Here is a 22,409-nt window from a genome sequence, read left to right as displayed (position 1 = left end):
AGTAAAAATTGGCGTATCTTCTGCTGCTGTGCATTTCTGTGGTGTTTAACCAGCAATTAAACATCTTCTAGCTGCCAAAACCCTGAAGAAACAGAGGATGATACTGCACCTCTTGGTCTGCAGACCTGCTGTAAATGGGCTGTGGGCCTGGAGGCTGCTCTAGCCCATGCTTCCCAGCAAGCAGAGAAACAAACGGAGATCTTGCAAGCACTGTCAGCTTCTGTTTGATGGGGATGGAGGCCCCTTGCCCCTCCTGTGCCTGCCCCTATGCAGGGCTGGATGGTGGCTGCAGGAGCTTGGGCTGTGCCCTCTGCCCACCCTGCTGGGCTCCCAGTACTCCACTCAACCAGCGTGGTCCCTGCAGCACCCCTCTGCTGTCTGGCCAATGCATCCCTGGGTTTCCAAGCAGTAGACAGGGGAAAAGATGCCCTTGCCCAAGCCAGTTTAAAAAAAAAAAAGCTGTATTTACAGAATGCAAACATGGACACACTGGTGAAGGTTACAGAAAACAGATCAACAGAAACACAGAGCAAACAAACAACACATTTATTCACCTAAGACTACTCCAAAGGTTTGCATTTGTCCTGTAGTATTGAACAGGCAAGATTAGCTGTTTTACAACCCAAGGACAATTTAGGTATGGTCTGTGCTGTACAGACTACTGGTGACTGCTATGGCTGAACAGGTCACAAACAAATTACTTGCCTGCTGAGAATGTCTATGCCTCTTCCTGCAGAGGATTCAACCTTTAAACCCCAAGATAGACCTATTTCACACAAGACATTGCATTACAACTCAGAGCTCAGTACTGGCAGCTGGATTGGCCTCAGCCCACACCTGTGAAACAACACTCAGTTTGAACAACTGGCCTTAGAGCCACAGGAGAGGGGTTAGGCATGTCCCTGCTCTAAGGAGAGGAACATGGACCACACCACTGGAGACATGGAATTAGAGCGGCCATGTTCCTGCATGATAAACTATGCCACTCCTCCAGCCTTTCCAGCAAGCTGCAAGAATCATAGAATAGTTAGGAAGGGTCTGTGCTTTGCCAAGGACTCCCAAAATGACAGAAAATGTAGACAAGTATGGAAAAATCCTTGGAAAAGTGGAACTCACACTCCAGCTGCAATTAGAAATAACTCCTTGTGCCCCTTCAAACCAGCCCCTTCAGCCTGTGACAATGCATTACAGGCACAAAGCAAAGGCAAGATCCAGCCAGCATGCGAACAGCCAGGTTTTTGGAGAAACATGCAAAAAGAGATGAAAGCTCAGCTGGTGAGAGAGGATGCCCTCAGCACCTGCAAACAGTCAAGGGTTTGTGTACTGTTTGACATTTAAACTCCCTTGAGGACACACTTTACACTCAATTAAAACCAATTAAGACAGCATTTCCTAGCTGCCTGCACTAGATGCTTACCAAGTAGGAGCACCCCGAACAAAGGAAGGAGGCACAGGACCAACTGCATTATTGCACCAGCCTGGAATTTCTCAGGTGTAACAACTACTGAGAGGGCCAGGGGTAGTCCAGAGCCAGAGTAGGCACTGAGAACAGACTGAATAGCTGGAGAACTTCATCTGACACATGCATAATTTAAACCTTCTGAGAAACCAGCTTGCAGTAACACTATTTGCACATTTAATTTTAAGGCTGGTTCTTGAACTCAGTCTCTCACAGAGCTAGCACTGGCTCACATCACTGCCTTATACCCTGTCACTGAGTTGTGGGATTAGCATTCCATAGCCCACATTTCTTAGATTTCCATAGCCCAGTATTTCTGTGTGCCCAGTTTCCTACATCCTTGTATTAAAGCAATATGCATTTACCAAAGACTTCTCTCCCCATATAAAAAACCCAAAGCAATTACCAAATTATTTTTAACCCCACCATGTTCTGTACCCAAGGAGAGTAAACTGGGTCAAACTAAGACCTACTGCACCTGGTGCCTTATACAACCAGTGTCCCAGACAAAAGGACACAGTGAGAAAGCTGTACTTAACGTAAATTGTCATCAGCACCTGATACTGCACCATGGATGGCTCCAGCTGTCTTTATTTTACTTTGCAGTGCATTTTTTGTTACATCCTTATCGTGCTTTCAATGCCTACCTTCCCTCAACAGCTAGCAGAGCTCTGCTAGCAGCCTGGGGGCTTGAACAATTTTGATTACATATTTGTGTTAAATTAGTGCACAATTCATCATATTAGAAGAAGAAAAATCAAGTTATTCAAAACCTAGTGACAATAACTGTACCAAAACACTTTTGGCACTTACATTTCCAGCTCTTTGCCTTTATCACTACATAACATTACATAAATTTACTAAAACTGTTTCCAGCAAGTACAGCAGAACACTGCTAAATCACATTTATAAACCTAAAACCCATTCTCTTCTCTTGAGTTTTGTGGATCAGAGCATGTGACAGAGCAAAACATCACAAAATGTCCCCCCGCGCCTCAGAGCTACGTGTATGACACTTCATGGTACAACTCCACAGCGCAGCAGCAGGGCTTCCAGAGGAGATTAAAATAGCAGCAAGTCCTCGTTACAATGCATAATAGATCAGAAAGCCACAATTTCAGAGAGCTTATAATATCTGGGACTTTATGAAAGACCAGTTAAGGTTCTACTCTAATTACTCACATCAAGGGAAAAATAAAACCAGCATTGATTTAAAAAGCCTCAAAAAGCAGAATTCATACAAAATGAAAAGTATTCAAACATTTTTACAGAAGTTTACTATCTTTACTAAATGGCACCAGATTTCAAGTGGTCATGTGCAAGGAAAATCAGTAACATTTCAAATTTTGCCTGAAAGTTATTCTAGAAGCAGAATTCCTGTCTTCATACTTGCTGCTAAAAGGAAGAAGTAAATGTGCATTGAGTATCGACGAATCTTTAATCTATACATCTTCTGATTTGATTTGATTCAGTAAGTAGAAAAGATTTCCCATACTCAAGTTATCTACAGATTATGTCTATATATAAAAAAAGGTGTGGATATATACATTTAATACATACACACACGCTCGTACATATATACACAAACTGGTAATAGATTGTTTGCCCTCCACACTGGTGACCCGCCAAACCCATGCACCACATCAGAACCTGCTTTAAGGCTATACAGTGTATCGATTATGGGACAAGACACAGGCAGTTGCTCTTGGTCTGGGCTATAATTGTTCCACTTATGATATATTGTTACACTTCTAGTTGTGCATGACAAACTTTCAATAACTTAGAATTTGTTGTATAAAAACAATTCCAGAAACAGAACTCCCTTATTCAAGGAACATCCCTGCTCCCACCCCCTGACATTATTTTTGCTAACCAATTACAGAAGTCAACCTAAATCATATCAGAAACCGCAGACACACTCTTTTGTCTTAATCTAAACTAACGTGCATCAAAACATTCTGCAGTGTGGCATCCTTGGATTTTCTCATCTTCTCAATTGCCCTGTGGAGATCCTGCTGCTGCACAGGTCGGATTTCATCTTCATCATGGCTTTAAAAGAAAGACAGAAAGAAAAAAAGCAAGGTAATGATTCAGGTGCTGTGTAACAGCTATTCAAACAACGAGAAGTAATCACTGAAAATGGCAGCTCTGACATGGATCCAGCATTACACTGAAAACATGCCCCTGTCCATGCACGTATTACCTCCAAGTATGGGAGACAATTAAGTAGAGTTACACACATGCAAGAGCATTACCAGCATTTAAGCCTGGTAATATAGCGCAATAGTATCACTTGCTGGTTCATGCTACCTCAAGCTTGACACTTAAGGGCAAACACTCTTATTTTCATTGTCAAAATGAATAAAGGTTACTTACTTGGGGTGAGGTTTTTTTTTGCTGTATAGGGGCAATCTGTCAAGCAAGAGAGAACCTCCTGCTTTCTGTGAATCATAGCAAAGTTTTTCAAACCTCTCTAAATTTGCAATTCAAACCAGAAAATACAAACTAATAATTGGACAGGAGCATTCATAGCTGCTGCTCAGCTACCATAACAGGCAGAAAAAAGACACATACGTCTCTTCTTCACAGGCAGAATTAACATATTCCCTGACACAGAGGAGTGCTGCATCCCGGCACATTTCTTTCAGATCACTTCCTGAGAAGCCATCAGTCTCTTTAGCAACTTCCAGGAGATCTACATGCCTGTCCACCTGTCAAAAAACAGAATGTCAGAGCATGAAAACTCTAAAGTCATTTACTTTGTTCCAAGGGCAAGAAAGTCACCTTCACTCTTGACTCCGAAAGCTAAAAGAAAATTATTTTGTTAACTTCTGCTCTGAATCCTCCAAGTAGTACATTTCACTAAACGAAACTGATGCTTCATCTCATAAAACGCTGCAGCTGATTGATTAACAAAAACAGAACAGGCAATGGAAAGTGAACCATCATAATGGTATATTCTGTTACTGACAAAGCTCCTGTATAGTTTTGGAAGCCCACTAGATGGCAAAAACTGGATCACAGGAATAATGACCCATTTTCACTAATGCCCACACAAGTTTCCAGTTTCCTGCAATGACACTCCTTTTTTTGGTAAAGGGCTCCATCAGACCATGCACACATCTTTGTATCTATAGACAATGAACACTATCCAATGGGTCTCCTTTCACAGCCCCAGCCCATTTTTTACACTATTTGAAAGACTACAGTTTGTTTTCATATGCACATCTTTTGAACAGTAACACAACAAGGCTGGAAAAGTTTGTCACATGTTTTGTTGCTGCCACCTTTTAGTGCAGAATAAGAACTTCAAAAGCAGCAGTTCACTATCTCAGCAATTCAGTTGTCTGCTGACTTACTGAACAGCTGCTACTTTATACAACCACGAAATGGGGAAATTGGAGGCAAAATAATGTGTCTAACCCCATGCACTGGATCAGACCAATCCCTTTAAAGCCAAGACCTCATATTTATTCAGTCTGTTTACAGAATCTCCAATAACAGCCTCTTCTGGCACATTTTCCAATGCATCAGTATTTCCTTTTCAAACAATTAAAGCCAAACCGGTCTAGTAAAAGGCTGAAATTATGGGATGCCTTCTTCTAAGAGGGAAACTATTCTGTGGTGATGAAGGCAAAGTCCCAGGTATAATCTTTGCTACTTCCAGCTACCCCTTCAACCCCTGCACGCCCCAGGATAACCCAAGAACATGCTAACATCCATTGAGCACCCTTCCAATTCTCCACCATTCCTCCTGCTTTTCTTAAAGAACAAGGGTTACAGTGATACTGTCCTCTTGGCTCAGATCTTGAGCATGTACTTGAACCCCAGCTCCCTGACCAAGGACTCAGCATGCAGTGCTTTGATTTGGGTCTTGCGTGAGACATCTGGCTCCCCAGGCATGGAAATAAAGGCAAAAGCAAGAGCTGGCTTACACCAACGTGCCTCCTATGGACACTATGGCCCGGCTGTCTTGAAGTGCTTTGTTTTAAAGTGTGATGCTGCACACAAATACTTAAGCCAGTAACAGTCAGCAGCAGATCTGCAATGTATTTGCTCAGTGTGGGGCTGAAGGCCATCACGAATTGCATGGAACAGCACAGCTGGCTAAGAATAAATAGAAAATGGGCAGTTGTGTAGCAGGCATTAACAAGTGTTTCCCTTTGAGTGAGAAAGAAGAAACAGGACTTTAAGACAGTCAAGGAGGGCATAACTACACCTGTCATGTGAAGGACTGCCAGGAAGTTTGTCATCCTGGCTTAAAATAAGCTGAGCTTGAGAGATCCAATTCTTCCTCATATGGGATAACCAGTATAGGCTGATGGTTTTTTTGTCCCCTCCCCTGAAAAATGTATTTGTGTGGCTGTGATTCACTGCCAGGTGCTTGACATACCTTGCATTCTTTCAGGTCCATACTCGGGAACTAATTTAGCTTTTTGCTGAAGGCCTTAAGGCCAAGGTGCTCACCTCCCAGGCCCAGCTGCCAAGGCAAAGGAGCCACAGAGTCCACCTGTGTGCGAGGGCTGAGTGGCTGCAGATAGTCAGAGAGCCTGTATAAAGGTCTACTATTTGGCATACCTCCCTAAGGGTTCTTGAATAGAAATGTGAGTCTGAAATCACCACTTGCAAGGGACTCTTTAGTTTGTTTGAGATTTTCTGCAAATAGGTCAGCTCTTCCTCCACAACTCCTTTAGCATTTCATAGCAGTTCCGTTCTTCTGTTTTCACATCTATGTCTAGTATTTTGCACAAAACTCAACCACATTCTAATCCTATACAAATAATCCAAAATGACTACTTGCAAAGTAACCTCTCCAGCAGTATCTCAGCCATCTGCAATGATGAGCTGTAATTTTTAGGTTTCTCAAAAAATATAAGTTGGTTTTACTAACAAATGATATTTATTAGGATATAGCTCAGCCAAGAGACACTTTGCAACATTAACTTCAAGACAGTTAGTGCTGCAGACTAAATTTAGCAGTAACCTCCAGTAACACAGGTTCCATATCCTGCCAACAGACACCACCAGATGCACTCACACGTACCCCTTCCTCCCATCTTGGAATATAGATGGCAACATGAACACCATACAATATTAGTAACAACATCCATAGTAGTTTTCCACTAAAGGAAATATGAAGTATGGATCAAAGTGAAAAAAGCAGCACTGTCAAAAACTGTCAATCCTCCTTTCTTGACTTCAGCCAATCGACTGTACAGAGTCAAAAATATTCAGTATCTCTTCTCCCTGCCTCATGACATCTTGAAATTTCTTTCACTGTTCAAAGTGATTTCCAAACATGATTCACCTTCAGCATCTTTGAGAGATAAACATATTATCTTGTTATGTAACAAGAAAATGGAGACAGAGAAATTAAGTCTTCTTCCTCAGAGCTGGTTGATCACCACAAAATCCAAGACTGCTTCTCTGACTGAGGCTAATGCTTAAACCAGTAGGCAACCTTACTGCTTTAATTTAACACCACACCTAAACCCACAAAAGATTCTTAGGTTCTAATCAGAAATACTCTGGTAAATAACCTCAACCTTACTCCGAAATAGTCAAATACAAAACATAAGAGCTTGCACTCATGACAACAGTAATAAAGCAAATTAACCATTAAAAGAAGTCTACTTACGTTTTCATTCTTCAAAATTAACTTCAAGATTGCTTCTCGTTGTTTCAGAGCCTTAAACAAAAGAGACTAACATTACTAGAGTACAAAAATAAATGCGTAACATCTATCTCAATTTTGCACTGTGTGGGCTTTCCATCACAGTTCAGTGACACAAGCTGATCTCTCAAACAGTGCAATACACACTAAGGAAACCTATCTGATGGCAAATCACTCAGCAAAAAGAGATCTAAGGTACTCTGACTCCAGGAGCACATGAAAATAAACATTTGAGCATGTACATTTACGCTAACTACAGGGAAAGGGAAATGCACTAACATTTAGTCTTATTTTGCCCTAAGTGAAAGCAGCTGTCTCCAAAAGATTTCGTATCTTTAATGGAAGGCACACTCCATTTTCAGGCTGGATGTGAGGAAAAAATTATTTACTATGAGGGTGGTAAAATACTGGCACAGGTTGCCCAGAGAGGTAGTAGATGTGCCATCCCTGGAGACACTCAAGGCTAGGCTGGATGCGGTTCTGGGCAACCTGATATAGTTGAAGATGGCCCTGCCCACTGCAGAGGGGTTGGACTGGATGACCTTTGAAGGTCCCTTCCAACCCAAACTGTTCTATGATTCTATGACTCTCTAGACCTAGTGGACACTTTCAATACTTTGCTAAATCAAATGAAGAGGACAAACTGTTCCACTTAAAAAAAAAAAAAAAAAAAAAGAATACATATAATGCTTGGGAAATTTTAAGCAGTATAAATGCCATACTGTAATGAGGTTATGAGGTTACTGAAAGAAACAGCTAAGTCCTGAGTATATCCTTGCTAGCAACAGGCAGTGAAGAGACTGGGTTTTGTGTCTCCCAAAACCAAACTTGTCTTATATTCACGCTCATTGTTAAAAAAGGGAAAAAAACTACACCATAACTACTTTGGCAGCTTAGCAGTTGATATTCTATCTCAAAAAATACTTCTATTTCCCTCTGTCTTGCAGGTAACTTCTTACGAGTAGTTCTGGGCCTTTTCATCTCAAACTTAGTTATAAGATCTGCAAGGCTTTAGGCCTCTGCAGTGATACTACTTGTGCACATTTCCAATTCACAGCGTATAAATAATCTTGGCCCTCAATAAAACAGTTGTAACCAATCTTAGTTGTATCACAAATTACCATAGACAAGAACAAGAGACAAACAGTAAGTTCATAATAGGGCTGTAGTGGGGTATGGAAAATTACATGCCTGTGCCCTACTTCCTGTTTTAATTCTAATCCTGGGAGAGGGAGCCAACCCCTGTAGCATCCTGAAGCACTGTTAACTGCAGATAATTCATCCTGCTAACAACACTGCTTGATAGAACGATATAACACAGTACTAAAATATACATTCTTGCCCTTTACTAATTCAAGGAAAATTTGAGACAAGTAAGGTATATGAAACCCTATGAGCAGCCATCACAGAAAAGTAGTTACAAGATTATAAATGCTTTGTTTCAGAAAGTATCTGCCCACAAGGAGTGAAAGCCAGTTCAAACAAGATGGGACTGGCAACATGACTACTTTCTTGCACAATCAGTAAGAGTTTTACTCCTCCAATTTTGTCTCTAAGTTCCTCCAAAAAATGAATAATGAAGGTTATTTCTGTAGCCAGAAGGGAATACTGACAAACACAACTGAACTTTTTATAACACTGATACAAAAATGTCTTGTGATATTGCTAAGTGTTGGAAGGTGATTAAAATTCTTTGAAAAGGATGGCAATAGCAGAATTGACAGTAAGGGTAACCTTGTGAAGGCCGGCCTAACTGATAGCTTACTTAATCACTACCTATTTGGCATAAATCATAAGCACAATTAAACCAGTTTTCCAAACTGCCTGACTGGAAAGGCTTCTGGGGGATGAAGACTTTGATATGCAGAATTTGTTTCCTCTTCTCTTCTTCAGAACTAAATATTGTATATCCAGAAGGTATAAATAGGAGTTAACATGTACCTCCTCCTTCTTGACACTACCTGGCCTGGGTGCCACTCATCCTCATAGACAAGTGTGTGCAGCCACTTCTGTGCTTTTCAAATTAAAACTAAGCTCTTTCCCGAGTGCAGCGCCTAAGCCACTCCATTCTTAGAGATGAAGAAAATGGGTGGGAAGCTCTCAAAAGGACAGGGCATTCTTTCAGATAAAAACCCTAAATAATCAAAATTTCTGTGAGAAACTTCACCTTAAAAAGACAAGTTATACATATGCTTCTAAAAAACTAAAACCAGATAAAAAGAATACAGTATTTCTTTGAAAGAAAAAAATCCCAACCAAACAAAAAACACCCCAAAACCAACCCAAAACCCCAACAACAACAACAAAAAAATACCAAACAAGAAACATCAAGGAAAGAAACAAAACCCACCACCACCAAGATAACACAACAACAAAACCCAGGACACCTTCCTGCAGCTCAGCCACTAGGCACTCTGTTCAGGCAAACCTGGCATGACTTACAGGTTGGTTGATGTGAAACCGGGTCGGCATTCTTCTCATGATTGCAGAGTCAAGATCCTGAGGACGGTTGGTGGCTCCCATCACTATTACCTGTATACACCAACAGGAAAAAACTAGTCAGCCTGAAACCAGCTTTTGAAAACATTGCCATACTGGAGTTTCAAAACCAAACGTGTGACTCTTCCACACTTTATCAAGAACATCAACATTTAAAGAAGTTACATAAGGTTTCTTGGTACAGATTTCAGCAACTGGATTAAACAGTCAGCTTGACAGAGCATTGGTACCACAGAGTATCATCTGGGTGGAGATTTTTACATTAATCTGAATCCTTCTGAGACCAATTTGAAAGTTCAAACTCTAAGCAATAACCCAAAACATCTTCTTGCAAGTCTTGGCAATGACTCTTTAGTTCCTGTGGGTCTGGAAGGAACTTGAAAGGAGATGCTCTGATAAGGTTTAAAAAATGTGGCATTTTTGTGCTGTGCTGAAAAAAGAGAGGCAATCAGTTCAGCAGGATGACCAACCTGGCAGCTTTCACATGCACTGAAATGTTGTTTCCTTCTTTTTAAAGCATTAAAAAAAACCAAAAAAAAAAGGCCAGAGAAGTCAGTAAGAACCTATATGCACTGACATACTGTAACAGCAGCATATTAGATATGTGCAAGCTAAGTTCAACACAAAGAAAGTATTTACTTAATTTGACTGCATTCCAGTTATTAGTTTAAGAACAAATTTACTTCCTATTCACATCAGCCTTGTTTTCTCATTTGCTTTTCTAAGTTATGCACATTGTAAATACCCAGTCACAAAAGTGAAAAATGTCAGGGAAATTAATCTCCTATCAGTACAGTTTCCTGACGTGCCTCTCTCTTTTCTCTGGGGTCACTGTTTGGCAGACAGCCCTGGCAGCTCCAGCAGCCCCTGGCCAAGGTGGGTGGTGTGTCCCGGAGCAGAGTCACCCTGCCACCTAGAGGTTTAATTATATAGTGGCAAATTGCTATACACAGAGAAAGCCAAAAGGCATGTTTTTTGCCAGGGCTCCAGAAGTCCGAATCTTCTAGAAAGCATTATACATGCAAGCGCTTTGTGCTTGCCAGCATGCAAAACACAAGCTCAGCTAACGGCTGAGCTGCCTTTTGCAAAGGTGTCACTGTATGAAGCACCTATGCTGTGCTCCCCTGGGGTCTGCATCAAGGCCCAAAGTGTTGCCTCCCTCTGTGCTAGCAGAGCTGAACAGCCTTCCCAAAACCAGCTTTTTATGCAGCTTCTGCAGACGTGAAATGCAGCTGTACAGGGCTGCCAGACGAACTGTCCCTTCAAGTAGCGTAGCTCTGTTTTCCAGGCACTGTGGTCCAAGTTTCTGTCAGGCTGGAGACTGTATCCTTATATGACCGTAACACCATGTTTCAGTATTTAAAGAGTGGCTACGAAGAAGATGAAGACTCCTTTTACAAGGAGTCACATGGCAAAGACAAGGGGTAACGGGTACAGGTTACTCCTGAGGAGATTCCTACTGGACACAAGGAAAATTTTTTGCAATGAGAACAACAAGCCACTGGAATTATTTCCCCACATAAGCGGTGGACTCCTCAATGTCTGACACTTTGAAAATTCAGCTGGACAGGGTGATGGGACATCTAGTCTAGATACAAAAGGTTGGACCGGATGATCCTTGAGGTCCCTTCCAACATGGTATTTTATGATTCTAGAATATCCTAGGCAGGTTTAGCCCAAAGCTGAACACACTTTTCAGGTGAAATCAATGGAGGAACAAGCAACATTCATGACAACACTTACAATTTTGTCCTAGCATTGGGAATCTTTGTTACCATGCCAAATGCCAAATTTAATCCTTATTCAAAAGAAATTTGTTTGGCAAGGATGAGACAAGCAACCCAAAGCTTCCAAGTAAACATTTGTAATTAACAGAAGAACCCAGCAAGCTGGCTGTCAAACCCTGAGACAATGCAAACATCAAAACTATCACTTAAAGAACACTTCCTGAATTGCAATGACATCACGGTAAGGAGCCTGGAATACGGTATTGAAACAAACCATCCTGCTGAAAAACTCACCAGAAATCAACCTAAGCCAATGCCTGCAGTGTCACCAGCCAATCGTTTGTATTGCATTTTACTTGGTGGCTCCCTACCCTGCAGAGGCATACAAGTGAAAGGACAAGAGCGACTTGTTCAGGCTCTGCATGCTGAATTTGAGAGATGGTAAGACCACATATTGTTTTACTGCAAAGAATGAACAATGTGACCTGCTCCAAAACATTCTCAGTATATTGAGGGAAAAGATAATACAAACACTGAAAGAAATGTGTGCTAGCCAGATCATGTTAACTTCCAGTTAAGTGTTCATACCATTGGCTTCTTAATACTAAAGTAATACTAAAGTAAGCAAACACTTCACTTGAAAGCTCCTTAGCATATACATCCACTGAGTTCTAATCAGTTTTTTAAAAAAACAGCTCGAAAGAATCTTTAGTACAACTTTTAGAGAGAAGGAAAAGCAGATTTTACAAAGAACTGATGGACGTCAGAGCATCAGAACCCATGCACCAAAAAACACAGATTACAAGGGCTGAAAATTTTAAAACTGAAGAATAAACATCCTTTCTAAAGGCCTCAGAAAGACTGCTCCAGGTAACAGTTCAGAAACATACCAAGCAAGCTTTCATCTATGCAACATTTAAGTAATATCTTTCATAAATGGTTTTTGTTTGTTTTATCAATAACAACAGCTTTTGTGATTTTTTTTTTTCCCTTTCCAAAACACAATACTTCTGTCCAGATCATGGTAGGAAGCATACAGGGATAACAAGATGGAAGCATGGCTCCATTTAACAGAATTTGTCTTTTGATAAGCTCAACTTCTTTATCCTTTCAGGTTACCTTCAGAGTCTAGTGCTTGTGTAATGCTTTTAATGGTCTGGTTTTGGAAACAAACCAACCAACCTGCAACTCGGATGAATACTCAGATCTTTCAATACCGTTCCTGAAATCAAAGATTAACTTCACCTGAAGAAAATATTGTTGACAAAACGTTTTTCATAACAGCTTAAAGTTTTAGCAGTTCCCAATTTGGCAGCTAAAACTATACAGGTTTTATATTATTGAGACTTAAGACACTTTCAAAAATAATGCCTCTTAATTAAAATACCTACAAAACCAGTCTTCTAAATTAAAAAAATGATCTACTAGTATAACTCACCTCATTCCCACAATATACTGGTAATCACTAACACTATGAGTTAAAGAAACTCTTTTGGCAATTATTACTACATGCAATCTGCTATTCTTCACAAATGGTTCAATGCACAACGTCCGAGAGGGAAGAATCTCATTACTTTTCTTGTTATCCTTTGTACTTACTTGGCAGTTATAATCTGTGTCCAGTCCATCCCACAGACTCATGAACTGAGCTTTCATCATAGCTGTAGCTTCATGGTCAGAACTCGATCGACTTCGCAAGAAGGAATCTGTATTAAATGATTCAGTAAAACTGTTTATTTTCAATCCTGCCACAGACTTTGTGCTATTCTCCATCTTGTAAATATTTTTAATAAACATTGTCAACAAATGACAAATATTTCTTACAATAAAGAATAGGAAAGCAGAATTTCACCACATTTTTAAGCACATCTTTACATTACATTACATGAGTATGTACCTATCTATCATATGAGACTGTCCGAAATCTTGTTTTCCAAATTTTCACTTTCCTTAGTTCATGAAAAGTGTAACTTCCACCTTAGTTTCTCATGCAGAGATGGAAGCAGAGTCTGGCAAGCTAGAAGACACCAAAGCACGGGAGAACAGCAAGCTGTAGGACTGATGTCAAACAGGCTACATGCTTTGTTATGCGGAGCTTTAATTCTGCTAATAGTTGCCTAAATAATTCCCAACAGCTACAAAAACACCAAGTATAAAAAGCATCTTACGTACATAGCCCTTTCATAAACCTGAAGTATGGAAAGGGTAAAAGCTTTATCAGGCTCTGTTTCTGCAAACTGTACATCTTGTTCTAAGAAGCGACAGTGCTACAAGACAACGAGCAATTTGAACTAAGTTCACATGGACTTAAACACTTATGTGACAGGTCCAAATGCACTGAACTGGCAACTTTGCTGTGTTCCTAGCTGAACTTCCCCTCCTACTTCTTCAGCCTTATTACACTATTTTTACTGAGCTCTCCTAAATCTTATTTTCCATTATGTGTCCTCATGGCAGAAGCGTTGAAGTGTATTTGGTGATATGTTTCCTGAATAAGTGGTTCCCCTGACAGAAGAAAAGCATACCTCATCAGCCACCTTAGCCCAACCAAAAATAAGCAGCAACTTGCTCTACTTGCTATTTTCCTCCACTAACACTAAGAAGAAATACGTTGTTTTTCCCTCATTTGCCACCATTACTTTACAATACGCTTTATATTACTAAACCTTGTTGCATTATCACTCTTTTTAAGGAACAGATGGCAGTAGATCAATATGCCCATCAATTTGAACCTGTAGTTTAATGTCACTCTGCTATAGTTACTTACGAAAAAAAAAAAGATTTTACCTATTTCGTCAATAAAAATGATGGATGGCTGGAGCTTTATAGCAAGGGAGAAGACAGCAGCAGCCAGTTTTTGAGACTCTCCATACCATTTGTCTGTCAGTGTTGAAGGCTGGAGATTAATAAATCGACAACCTGCTTCTTTTGCTGTAGCTTTGGCGATCAGTGTTTTGCCACAACCAGGAGGGCCATAGAGAAGTACTCCTGAAAAAGCAACAGTATTAATGCTCTCTGGTTGCTGTGCAAAAAACTTGCGTTGGTATGACAGACCTGATAGTGTCCAGGCTTGTATTTAATCCCAGCGTTAAAAGATAAGAAACCAAGTTACGCAGTGTTCCATCAAATACAGTCATTTAAAGACATTCTTATTATAAAATTAAAGTTAAGAATATCTAAAAACAGATATGGTGAAACTGAAGGGAGTTACCTATCTGAAAGACGACAGTTTTATTACTGTGACTGTAAAGGTTACATTGAGCCATTGCTTATAGCCAGCTTCAGCCTGGCTAATAAAACTTAGCACAGAGCAGGGAGTGGAGAAAAACAGATTACCCTCAATTATATGACATCTCATGTTTTTTAAATTTGTCATAGTGAAAGAATCCACAGTAGCGTTTTTCTAACATAGCTGCAAAGAAAACAATTTAAAGACAAAAAATAATTAAGTCTAACTGGCCTGAAACACAGAGAATTACTAGGGTGGGTTTTTTTTCTGTTTATGTGACTGATGACCACAGATTACTCTGAAGCAATGACTTCCCATTAACACAGTGCAAGCCACTGAGAACTGGGGAGCATGCCCTGTACGGAAAGTCTGCTTTGAAAAGATAAATAAAAAATAATTTTTTCCTTCAGCTTATTAGATCATGACATGAAAGTAATTTTCCAGACAGTTTCAATTTGTGACATAAGCAGAAAGTAGCCTGGAAAAACTAAACCAGTTATAAAACTGCTTCATTTTCCATCACTTAGGGACATAAAACTATGATGGTCATAGATACAGGCAGTAATTAATAGTTTTCAGAGAATTTTCAGAAGACAATGTTCCAGGCATTAGAGCAGTAAATACAAACTTTGTCATTTTGTCCAACATTTCAGGTTCAAATTCTGCTTGTTTGCAGTCACATAGAGAAAATATGGCTGTAAGCATTCCAGCAGAGTGAACCCAACTTCTAGTTTACTGTTGGAAAGTTAATTTGTCACCCACCAGTTTCCTTACTGCCTCAATACTGTGCAACTCAACTCCAAAGAAAAATCAAGGCATATCCAGAATAAAAATGGGATCTGTCTTTTTGCATGACTGGAATTTCTACAGCCAGAAGAGAGAGATGTCTGCAAAATTAGCTTATAGCAATGTCTAATGTTTGTGGCTTAGGACTTTATGACACCACAGAAGTATTAACCAAGTGTACAGCTGTACAGAGTTATAGCTCACCTCCAAAAGGACAAGATGGGGTATAAGAAAAAATATCAACAACTTAGGCAGTTAAAAACGCAGGCTACGTAGATATCAGTGCACCAAAATGTAACATCAAAAACTGAAAAGCAATCATCCCTTTATTATTAAAATGAAATTTACACACTAGAACTTGATTTCATGGCAAGAGAAGAAGAAACCTGCATGTTTTCCCTTGGCATCAGTCATAATGGTTGCACTTTGGACTGACAACCCACTTCCTCCCACCTTTCTTGATTATTGTAACCTTTCAACTTTCTTTCTTTTTTTTTTTTTTTTTTTTTTTTTTAAACACCAGCATACAGATCTGTAGCATTTCTTTCCTACCTTTTGGTGGCTGTAAGAGCCTGGAATTCTCAAACAAATATTTCTTCTTGATGGGCAAAATGACAGTGTCTTTCAAATCTGTAATAACATCATCTAAGCCAGCAATGTCACTCCAGGTTACCTAATACAGAAAAATAGTATTACAAATGGTCATCATAGTCCCTGCCAACAAAAAAAAACCCCACAAGCTTAAAAGTAGTACAAGGCCTCAAAAATAGACAAGTGATTAAAACCCCTTCTGTTCTTAATGATGCAATTTTAGTTTTAAATTACAGAAATTTTCTGTGCATTTCCAAAAATACGTATGTGACAAATCATGTAATCCAAAGCCAGAATCAGTATCTTCCCTGTCTGAAGTGCATTCAGCAGAGTAACAACAGAAACAATTTCTTACATGCATGCTAAGTGGGTCTACGAGATGTGCAGCAATACTCATTTCGTATTCACTAAGCTTGACATTTTTCACTCCAATTTGCTTCATTAGTTTTTCAGCCTGGGGGAAATAAAACACCAAGAAAGACAGAGAAAGAAATTGAGCTGCTATTTGGAGTCTGAAAAGCTTTTCTGGAAGCCACATCTAAAAAGAGGTTAAACCTTTCAGAAGCAGAAGGTTCTGCTATTTTCTAATGCCTTGTTGTCAGTTGAGTGAAACTAAGTCATAAGTCTCAGTTCTCATCAAATAAGTGTCACACCAGCCCTCCCACTTAAAAGCCTGAAAAGCAACTAAAATAAACATTAAGACATGGAGTTTGCTGTTCAGAACACAGATAACCTTAGTACAAAATAATTTCCATAATCTCTCACTCTAGGAGTTTCCAAAGCTGACCCAGGCATGTTACACTTAGAAAAATCCCCTTAGCCTTTACAAACTTTGTAAGGGATGCAGAAGAAAAGCTTGAAACTTCTTATTAAATAGAACTCTAGAGTTCTATCACATGTGTATCTTCATTCAGAACTCTGCAAATAACACACACACACATTTTAATGGAAGATATACTTATGTTATTATGAAAAGCATGTCCCCAACCTCCATGGCATTGTATCAGGGAGAGATTAGTGGGTTTTTAAGTAAAAAGAAAATTCACAGAAGCTAGTAATTTTTTAAAAAATAGGTATTCAATGATTTCTTTTTCCCAGTTTTAAAGGAAAAGTCATTTGTTGTGCCAAGATGCTTTCACAACTCAGTTTCTCTTTATACTCTAACTTGCAGTTAAGTCTGACACGCTTTTGGGATATTGCAACCTCTTATATAATAGCTGGTACTAGCACAGATTGTGAAGTAGGCCTAATTTTTTAACTCATGTTTTCATTAAAAAACAAAAAACCATCCCAAACAGAATTAGGCTGCTCAAAACTGCTGCTTGAATCTATGAAATTTGTGTCAGCCAGAAAACAAAAAGCAGTTGCCACATTTCCTTCAATACTTGCCAAAGGAAACATTTAACTTTTGGTTCTGCACCTAAATCTTTTTCCAGAGCATTAACCCCCATGAATCATTCTAGCTCAATGTAAGAAATTAGACTTCTCACTTCTTCCCTTTCCAGGGCATTTTGACTGCTACTGGAGGTGGGGGCAGAACAGAGGGAGAGGGATAAAGTGCAAGCTATTCTTAAAAAGGCGTTTGGATAGCAGTGTTCCTCTTTGTCATGAGTAACTACAGTCCTTGCCTTTGCCATTAAGTTGCCAAAAAGCAGCAGAGAACCAAGTTATTTCTGCTCAAGTTAAAAAGCAACCAAAAGACTGATGAGAGCGTTATTTAACGCAACTGCTGCTTAGCAAAGTTGTCAGAAGCAGAAACAACTTTGGAACCACACACTTGTAGATAATTAGAGACATCATCATACTCCAGTTCAACAGTTTTTCCACCATTTCAAGTTAGAAAATTGGTCATGAAATGTAAGTACTGAAAACACTACAGCCTAGATGCTGAGGTTTACTAAGATAATTCTAGAGTTTGATTATTCCACACGATTTTGTCAATTATTTTGCTAGTTATTTCAAGCCCAGTTTGCACATTTCTCTGTATGAATGGTAATGAACAAGACAACATTTCACAGAAATATTTATTAATAAAATCCTACCTGTTTCTGAGCTTCTACTTTTTGCTTTCTGGTTGGATCAATGGCATCAACCATCCACTTAATGGTAAAATATGTTACAGCACCAAAAATGGTTAAACGAAAAATCAATCCAACCACTTCATTCCGGCTCAAGGGACGTGAAAATGCTTCAGCATGGACCATTTTGCTTCTCAACACTAAGTGTAAAAAAGCGCAGGGAGGGACAGAAAGAAAATTAAAGTTAAACACCATTCTACAAAAACTTTCCCACGCACACAGTGGGCATAGTTATAATGAAGTATCTCAACAGTAGCACCATTCCAACATACAAAACTGCGTAAGACTAAAGCACAGAGCGCTGAGTACAATGATGGTTTCATTTCCAGTTTCAGTAAGCAGGGAAGAATTCAGAGGCAGCAACAATCTGAGGCCTTACTTCTGGACTGACTATATGCAAAAAGGTTCTTTTTACACTCTTCCTTCATCAAGAAATGTGCTTTCCTTTCAGCTTTACAAAACTGATAAACTAATAAAGATTATATCAGTGCCAAGTTTACATTCCCATTAAGACTGACATTTTGTGACTGTTATTGACCCAAGAATTCTAAGTCATGGAGACAAAGATAACTGCATTATTTAAACAGGGAGTTCTTTCCCCTAAGAAGTTTAAAGGAAAGGCACTCAATGGCCAGATTAAGAAGTGATCAACGACTTGTATTTAAATAAGATGAGGGTAAGAGCTGAAGTCTGCTGCACCTAGCAGAATATATTTGGAGTTATTAATATCCCTGGAAAACTGAAAATGTTGGATGTGCCACACAGCTACCAAGGAAAAAGGCTGGCTGCTGTAACAGACAAACCCAGAAAGTACAGCACCTTCAAGTTACGGAAGTGTGCTGTAGAGAGGAAAAAACCTCTTCCTAAAACACTGAAAAATTACTTATAAAATTGAGGTCTTCTTTCCTCAGTCCACTCTCTCCTCAGCTGGTGGGGTTTCCACTTGAGAATCCCCAAAGCTCCCCTTGTTCACTGCCCTATTTTCCAGCTGCAAGGGCAAAATCAGTGGCAACTCCTCTGGCAGCTTCTAATGCTCCTTGGCTGGTCTCCAAACTGAGCTGTCAGCCAGGGAAAAGCTAGACTACCTACAGCCAAGATATCCTTGAATTCCCCTCACTTGGCTAGTGGCTGCTTTATGTCGATCCCGTATTCAACTCAAGGCAATGCCATACCATAGATTCAGCTTACAAGGACTGGGCAGATGGGAGAAGCATTGCAACGCAAAAACCAAAATACACCAGTGCAGACCACTAAAAAACAGTTTCATTTTTTTAAACTATTCATCCTCTGTTAGGAGACTGAAAAAAATCAAGACTGTTGCTGTGCATACCTGCTTGGAAATCAAGTAAAATTTGCCTGCTAAGGCATCTAAGCAAGCAATACTGAACTAGCATATTCTCTTAAGCCTGATTTATTAAAAGGGCTATATATACTCAGTGAACAAGAAAAAAGCATCCAAAAAAGTCCCCAAGCCCAAAGATAAAACAACCCACTTCTTATGCAATCCTTGCCCTGAATACACCTTGTAAGAGAAAGCTTTAACAAGAGGGAAATTTCAACATAAACAAAGTTCTGCTTATCCCGCATGAAATTCAGCATTTACTTTCTAGACAAATTGCTGGGATAACGAGAAGGACAGTTAATTGGACAGCAAACTCTAGGTCCGTAAGGCTGCCACCGCCTTTTCCTTTAGCTCGCTGTCTGCATGCCAACGTTTCAAATACAAAAAAAAAAAAACCCAAAAGAGGAAGCGCTGCCGGTTTCTGTTCTGCTCCCACAACACGGCGAGGGGAAAACTTCAGTCCCTGGTAGGAAACCCTTGCCTCTCGCCGGGCCCTCGGGCGAGAGCGACCGCTTCCCTTTCCAGGGCTCGGCATTACCTCCACGCAGCACACCGACCGGCGGGGCAGCTCGGAGAAGGGGCCGTTCCCGGCCAGGCCACCAACACCAACCGCCTCACCGCCGGGGCCGAAGCTGACCGGACGGAAGGGGCAGCACCGCCCCGCCTGGCCTCCCAGCCCGTCCGGTGGGCCTGAGCGAGGGCAGAAGCAGGCCTCGAGGAGTCCCAAGCCCTGCCGAGGACGCGGTGGGGGCCGTCCGGGGCCCTGCCATGCGGCGTGGCGTGGCGTGGCGCGGCGAAGGCGGCACCGGTGAGAGCCGGGCCGGACCTGCCGCCTGTGACCTTCCCGCCGCCCGACAAGTGTCGGCACGGCGGCGGGAAGCGGCTGCGGGTCGCTCTCCCGCTGGGTTACTCACCCCTCGGGCTGGCCTCTCGGACACGCAGCCAGCGGGTCGTAGCGCGGCGACAGCCGCACGCACAGACGAAAACAGCAGCAATAGCAGCGCGGGGCCTGTCTCAGCGGCGGCACGTCCCTCACTTCCCCCCTCCGGCCGACTCCCGCCGCCCCGCTCGAAGGTTCCGCCCGCCGCCATAGCCCAGCCCAGCACGGCCCGGCCCAGCCTAGTTCAACTCAGCCCTCGGCTCTCTAGGCCGCTCCCCGCCGGCAGAAGGCCTGGCCCTGCCCCGGGTCAAGCATGCCCTGTCACCTGCCTCTTGATAAAAACGCTCTGTCCCTTCTCAGAAGCAGCGATGTAGAATCATAGCTCAAGTTTGGAAAATGCATTACTTGGCAGATTTGGGATGCTACAGGGATCTGCAAGAATGAAATCATCAGAATCTAAGAATTAATCGTATTTCACCACACTAAGAGATACGAAGGAATAGTTTGCCTATTTCAACTTGTAATGAAAACAGTAATTTCACTCTCTATATATAGGAACAGAAAAATGTCTAGGAAAAGGTTAAAATAAGGAGATCTCTGTAATAACTATAATTAATCCAAGGTTTTAGCAACTTGTCTTCAACCCTGCAGCTCTTGTGTGAATGCCTTTCAGACCTAGCTTTGCCCCTGGGGTAAAGCTTTATCACCTAGTTTTATTCTTACCTGTATACATACATTGTCCAGGGGCTTCCTAACAAAACTCAGCCTTCTCACTGGTGATCATAATTTCTTTGTCAAGAGCAGTTAGCTGTTTTTACAACAGTAATTTTATTACAGGTCATTTTTAACGTCATCCCTTGTACACAAATGCAGATGTTTCACCCACCGGGGAGTCTACAGAAAGTATTGGTGGCTGTGATAGACAAGAACCTGTGGAGATCTGCTACTTCTGCTCTGTGTTTTCTCCACAGAATTTGCTTCACCAGCACCACCTCAGGTAGAGAGCGTGACACCCAATTTCCTTCCTTCAGCTGATCTGGCTAATGCCAAACCCCATGCATGGCCTCCAGTGATCCAGGTGGGGTGCCATCTACCCTCCCCACGAGTATCCATGCATCAGCACATTGGTGGTGCATCGTGTTTCCACCATTAAACCCAAATGCAAAAACATACATTCTTAAAGTGACTGTGATTTTACCAAAGTACCATTACAGCAGTTTTGGTTTGGTTCCATTTTTTAGATTAATATACACCATATCCCTCCCAAATAATAAAGTTTTAAAACAACTTTACCTTCATCAGTATTTCTCTTTTATTGTTTTGTGTGCTATAGCTCTTCCAAATGAAAAGTATATTTAATCAGAAAATAAATGTATCAATGTCCGTATTGGTTTACACAAGGCCTTCCTTTTCCACTCCTCCTCCAGTCTTTGATGGTAAATAAGATTATAATCTTCTACAGAATTTTTTTTTTCAATCTACACAGAATAAGTGAACAATTTCCCTTCGATGTTTTAAAAATGAACTGTATATAACCAGTGATACTGACAGCCTTTGCTATTAATTTGAGGCTTATACTCATTTTTGCAATCACCACTATTGAATAAAAAAAGGATTATCAATCATCTGTCTGCATTTCATGCGCTAGAAAATTATGTCATGTTCAAATCACCATTACTGTAGGAAAATATTCAGGACCCTTCTGTTTTTTCTCCCACTCTGAAAAAAGTGACATCTGTTTTGCTGCAATTAAGGAGAAATGCAAACACATACACAAGTAATAAAAGCTCAAAACTACATTTTGTCACTGCTATTTGACGGCTGCAGAAGTAACCTTTGAAATAAATCCTCTGCTGAAAAATACTTTAAAAAATTTGAGAGGTTTTTCAGAAGCCAACCAGGATCTTGAAGGTGAGGTTGATGCAGAATGTGGAAACTTGACTGGGTCCCAATTTCTCAGGATCTTGAAAGATTACAATTTCTTTAACAAGTTTTCTTAAAAATGCTGAGAAACGCCAAATTCATCTGCTTTCCTAAGTACAGAGTCTCAGAACCTTTACACTGCTGAAGGCTCGACAAAGGAGTTAACTCGTTCTGGAAGCTGATCCTATAGAGGTCTCCATGAAGTCTCCATTCCTCTTGCA

General features: G+C 40.7%; 1 protein-coding gene across 2 annotated transcripts; it reads right to left on the bottom strand.

Annotated features, from left to right (window-relative positions):
- Positions 1-529: 529 nt before the first annotated feature.
- ATAD1 (ATPase family AAA domain containing 1) lies at positions 530-20,427 on the bottom strand. 2 transcript variants are annotated; one of them, XM_080620569.1, is made up of 10 exons: positions 20,300-20,427; positions 18,008-18,183; positions 16,321-16,419; positions 15,927-16,047; positions 14,147-14,347; positions 12,959-13,065; positions 9,576-9,665; positions 7,098-7,148; positions 4,034-4,170; positions 530-3,508 (listed from the first exon to the last, which is right to left on the bottom strand). In XM_080620569.1, exons 2-10 carry the CDS (start codon positions 18,167-18,169, stop codon positions 3,388-3,390), a joined length of 1,089 nt encoding a protein of 362 aa, XP_080476695.1. In that variant the 5' UTR covers positions 18,170-18,183; positions 20,300-20,427; the 3' UTR covers positions 530-3,387. The 2 variants fall into 2 exon arrangements, with proteins under 2 accessions (XP_080476695.1, XP_080476696.1); XM_080620570.1 differs by lacking the exon at positions 20,300-20,427 and adding an exon at positions 19,924-20,201.
- Positions 20,428-22,409: the final 1,982 nt, after the last annotated feature.

The sequence above is a fragment of the Psittacula echo genome, assembly GCF_963264785.1.
Source record: "Psittacula echo genome assembly, chromosome: 6".
Classification (NCBI taxonomy): Eukaryota; Metazoa; Chordata; class Aves; order Psittaciformes; family Psittacidae; genus Psittacula; species Psittacula echo.
Note: the sequence above shows the minus strand (reverse complement) of the source record. Positions and strands in the feature narration are given on the sequence as shown.

Excerpts from the sequence above, each read along its gene's own strand:
- ATAD1 (XM_080620569.1), bottom strand. The coding sequence starts at position 18,169 with ATGGTCCATGCTGAAGCATTTTCACGTCCCTTGAGCCGGAATGAAGTG. Across the intron at positions 14,348-15,926 it reads GCTCTTACAGCCACCAAAAG|GAGTACTTCTCTATGGCCCT; the intron begins GTAGGAAAGAAA and ends TTGCTTTTTCAG. Across the intron at positions 3,509-4,033 it reads TCTGCCTGTGAAGAAGAGAC|CCATGATGAAGATGAAATCC; the intron begins GTATGTGTCTTT and ends TTTCTTTTAAAG.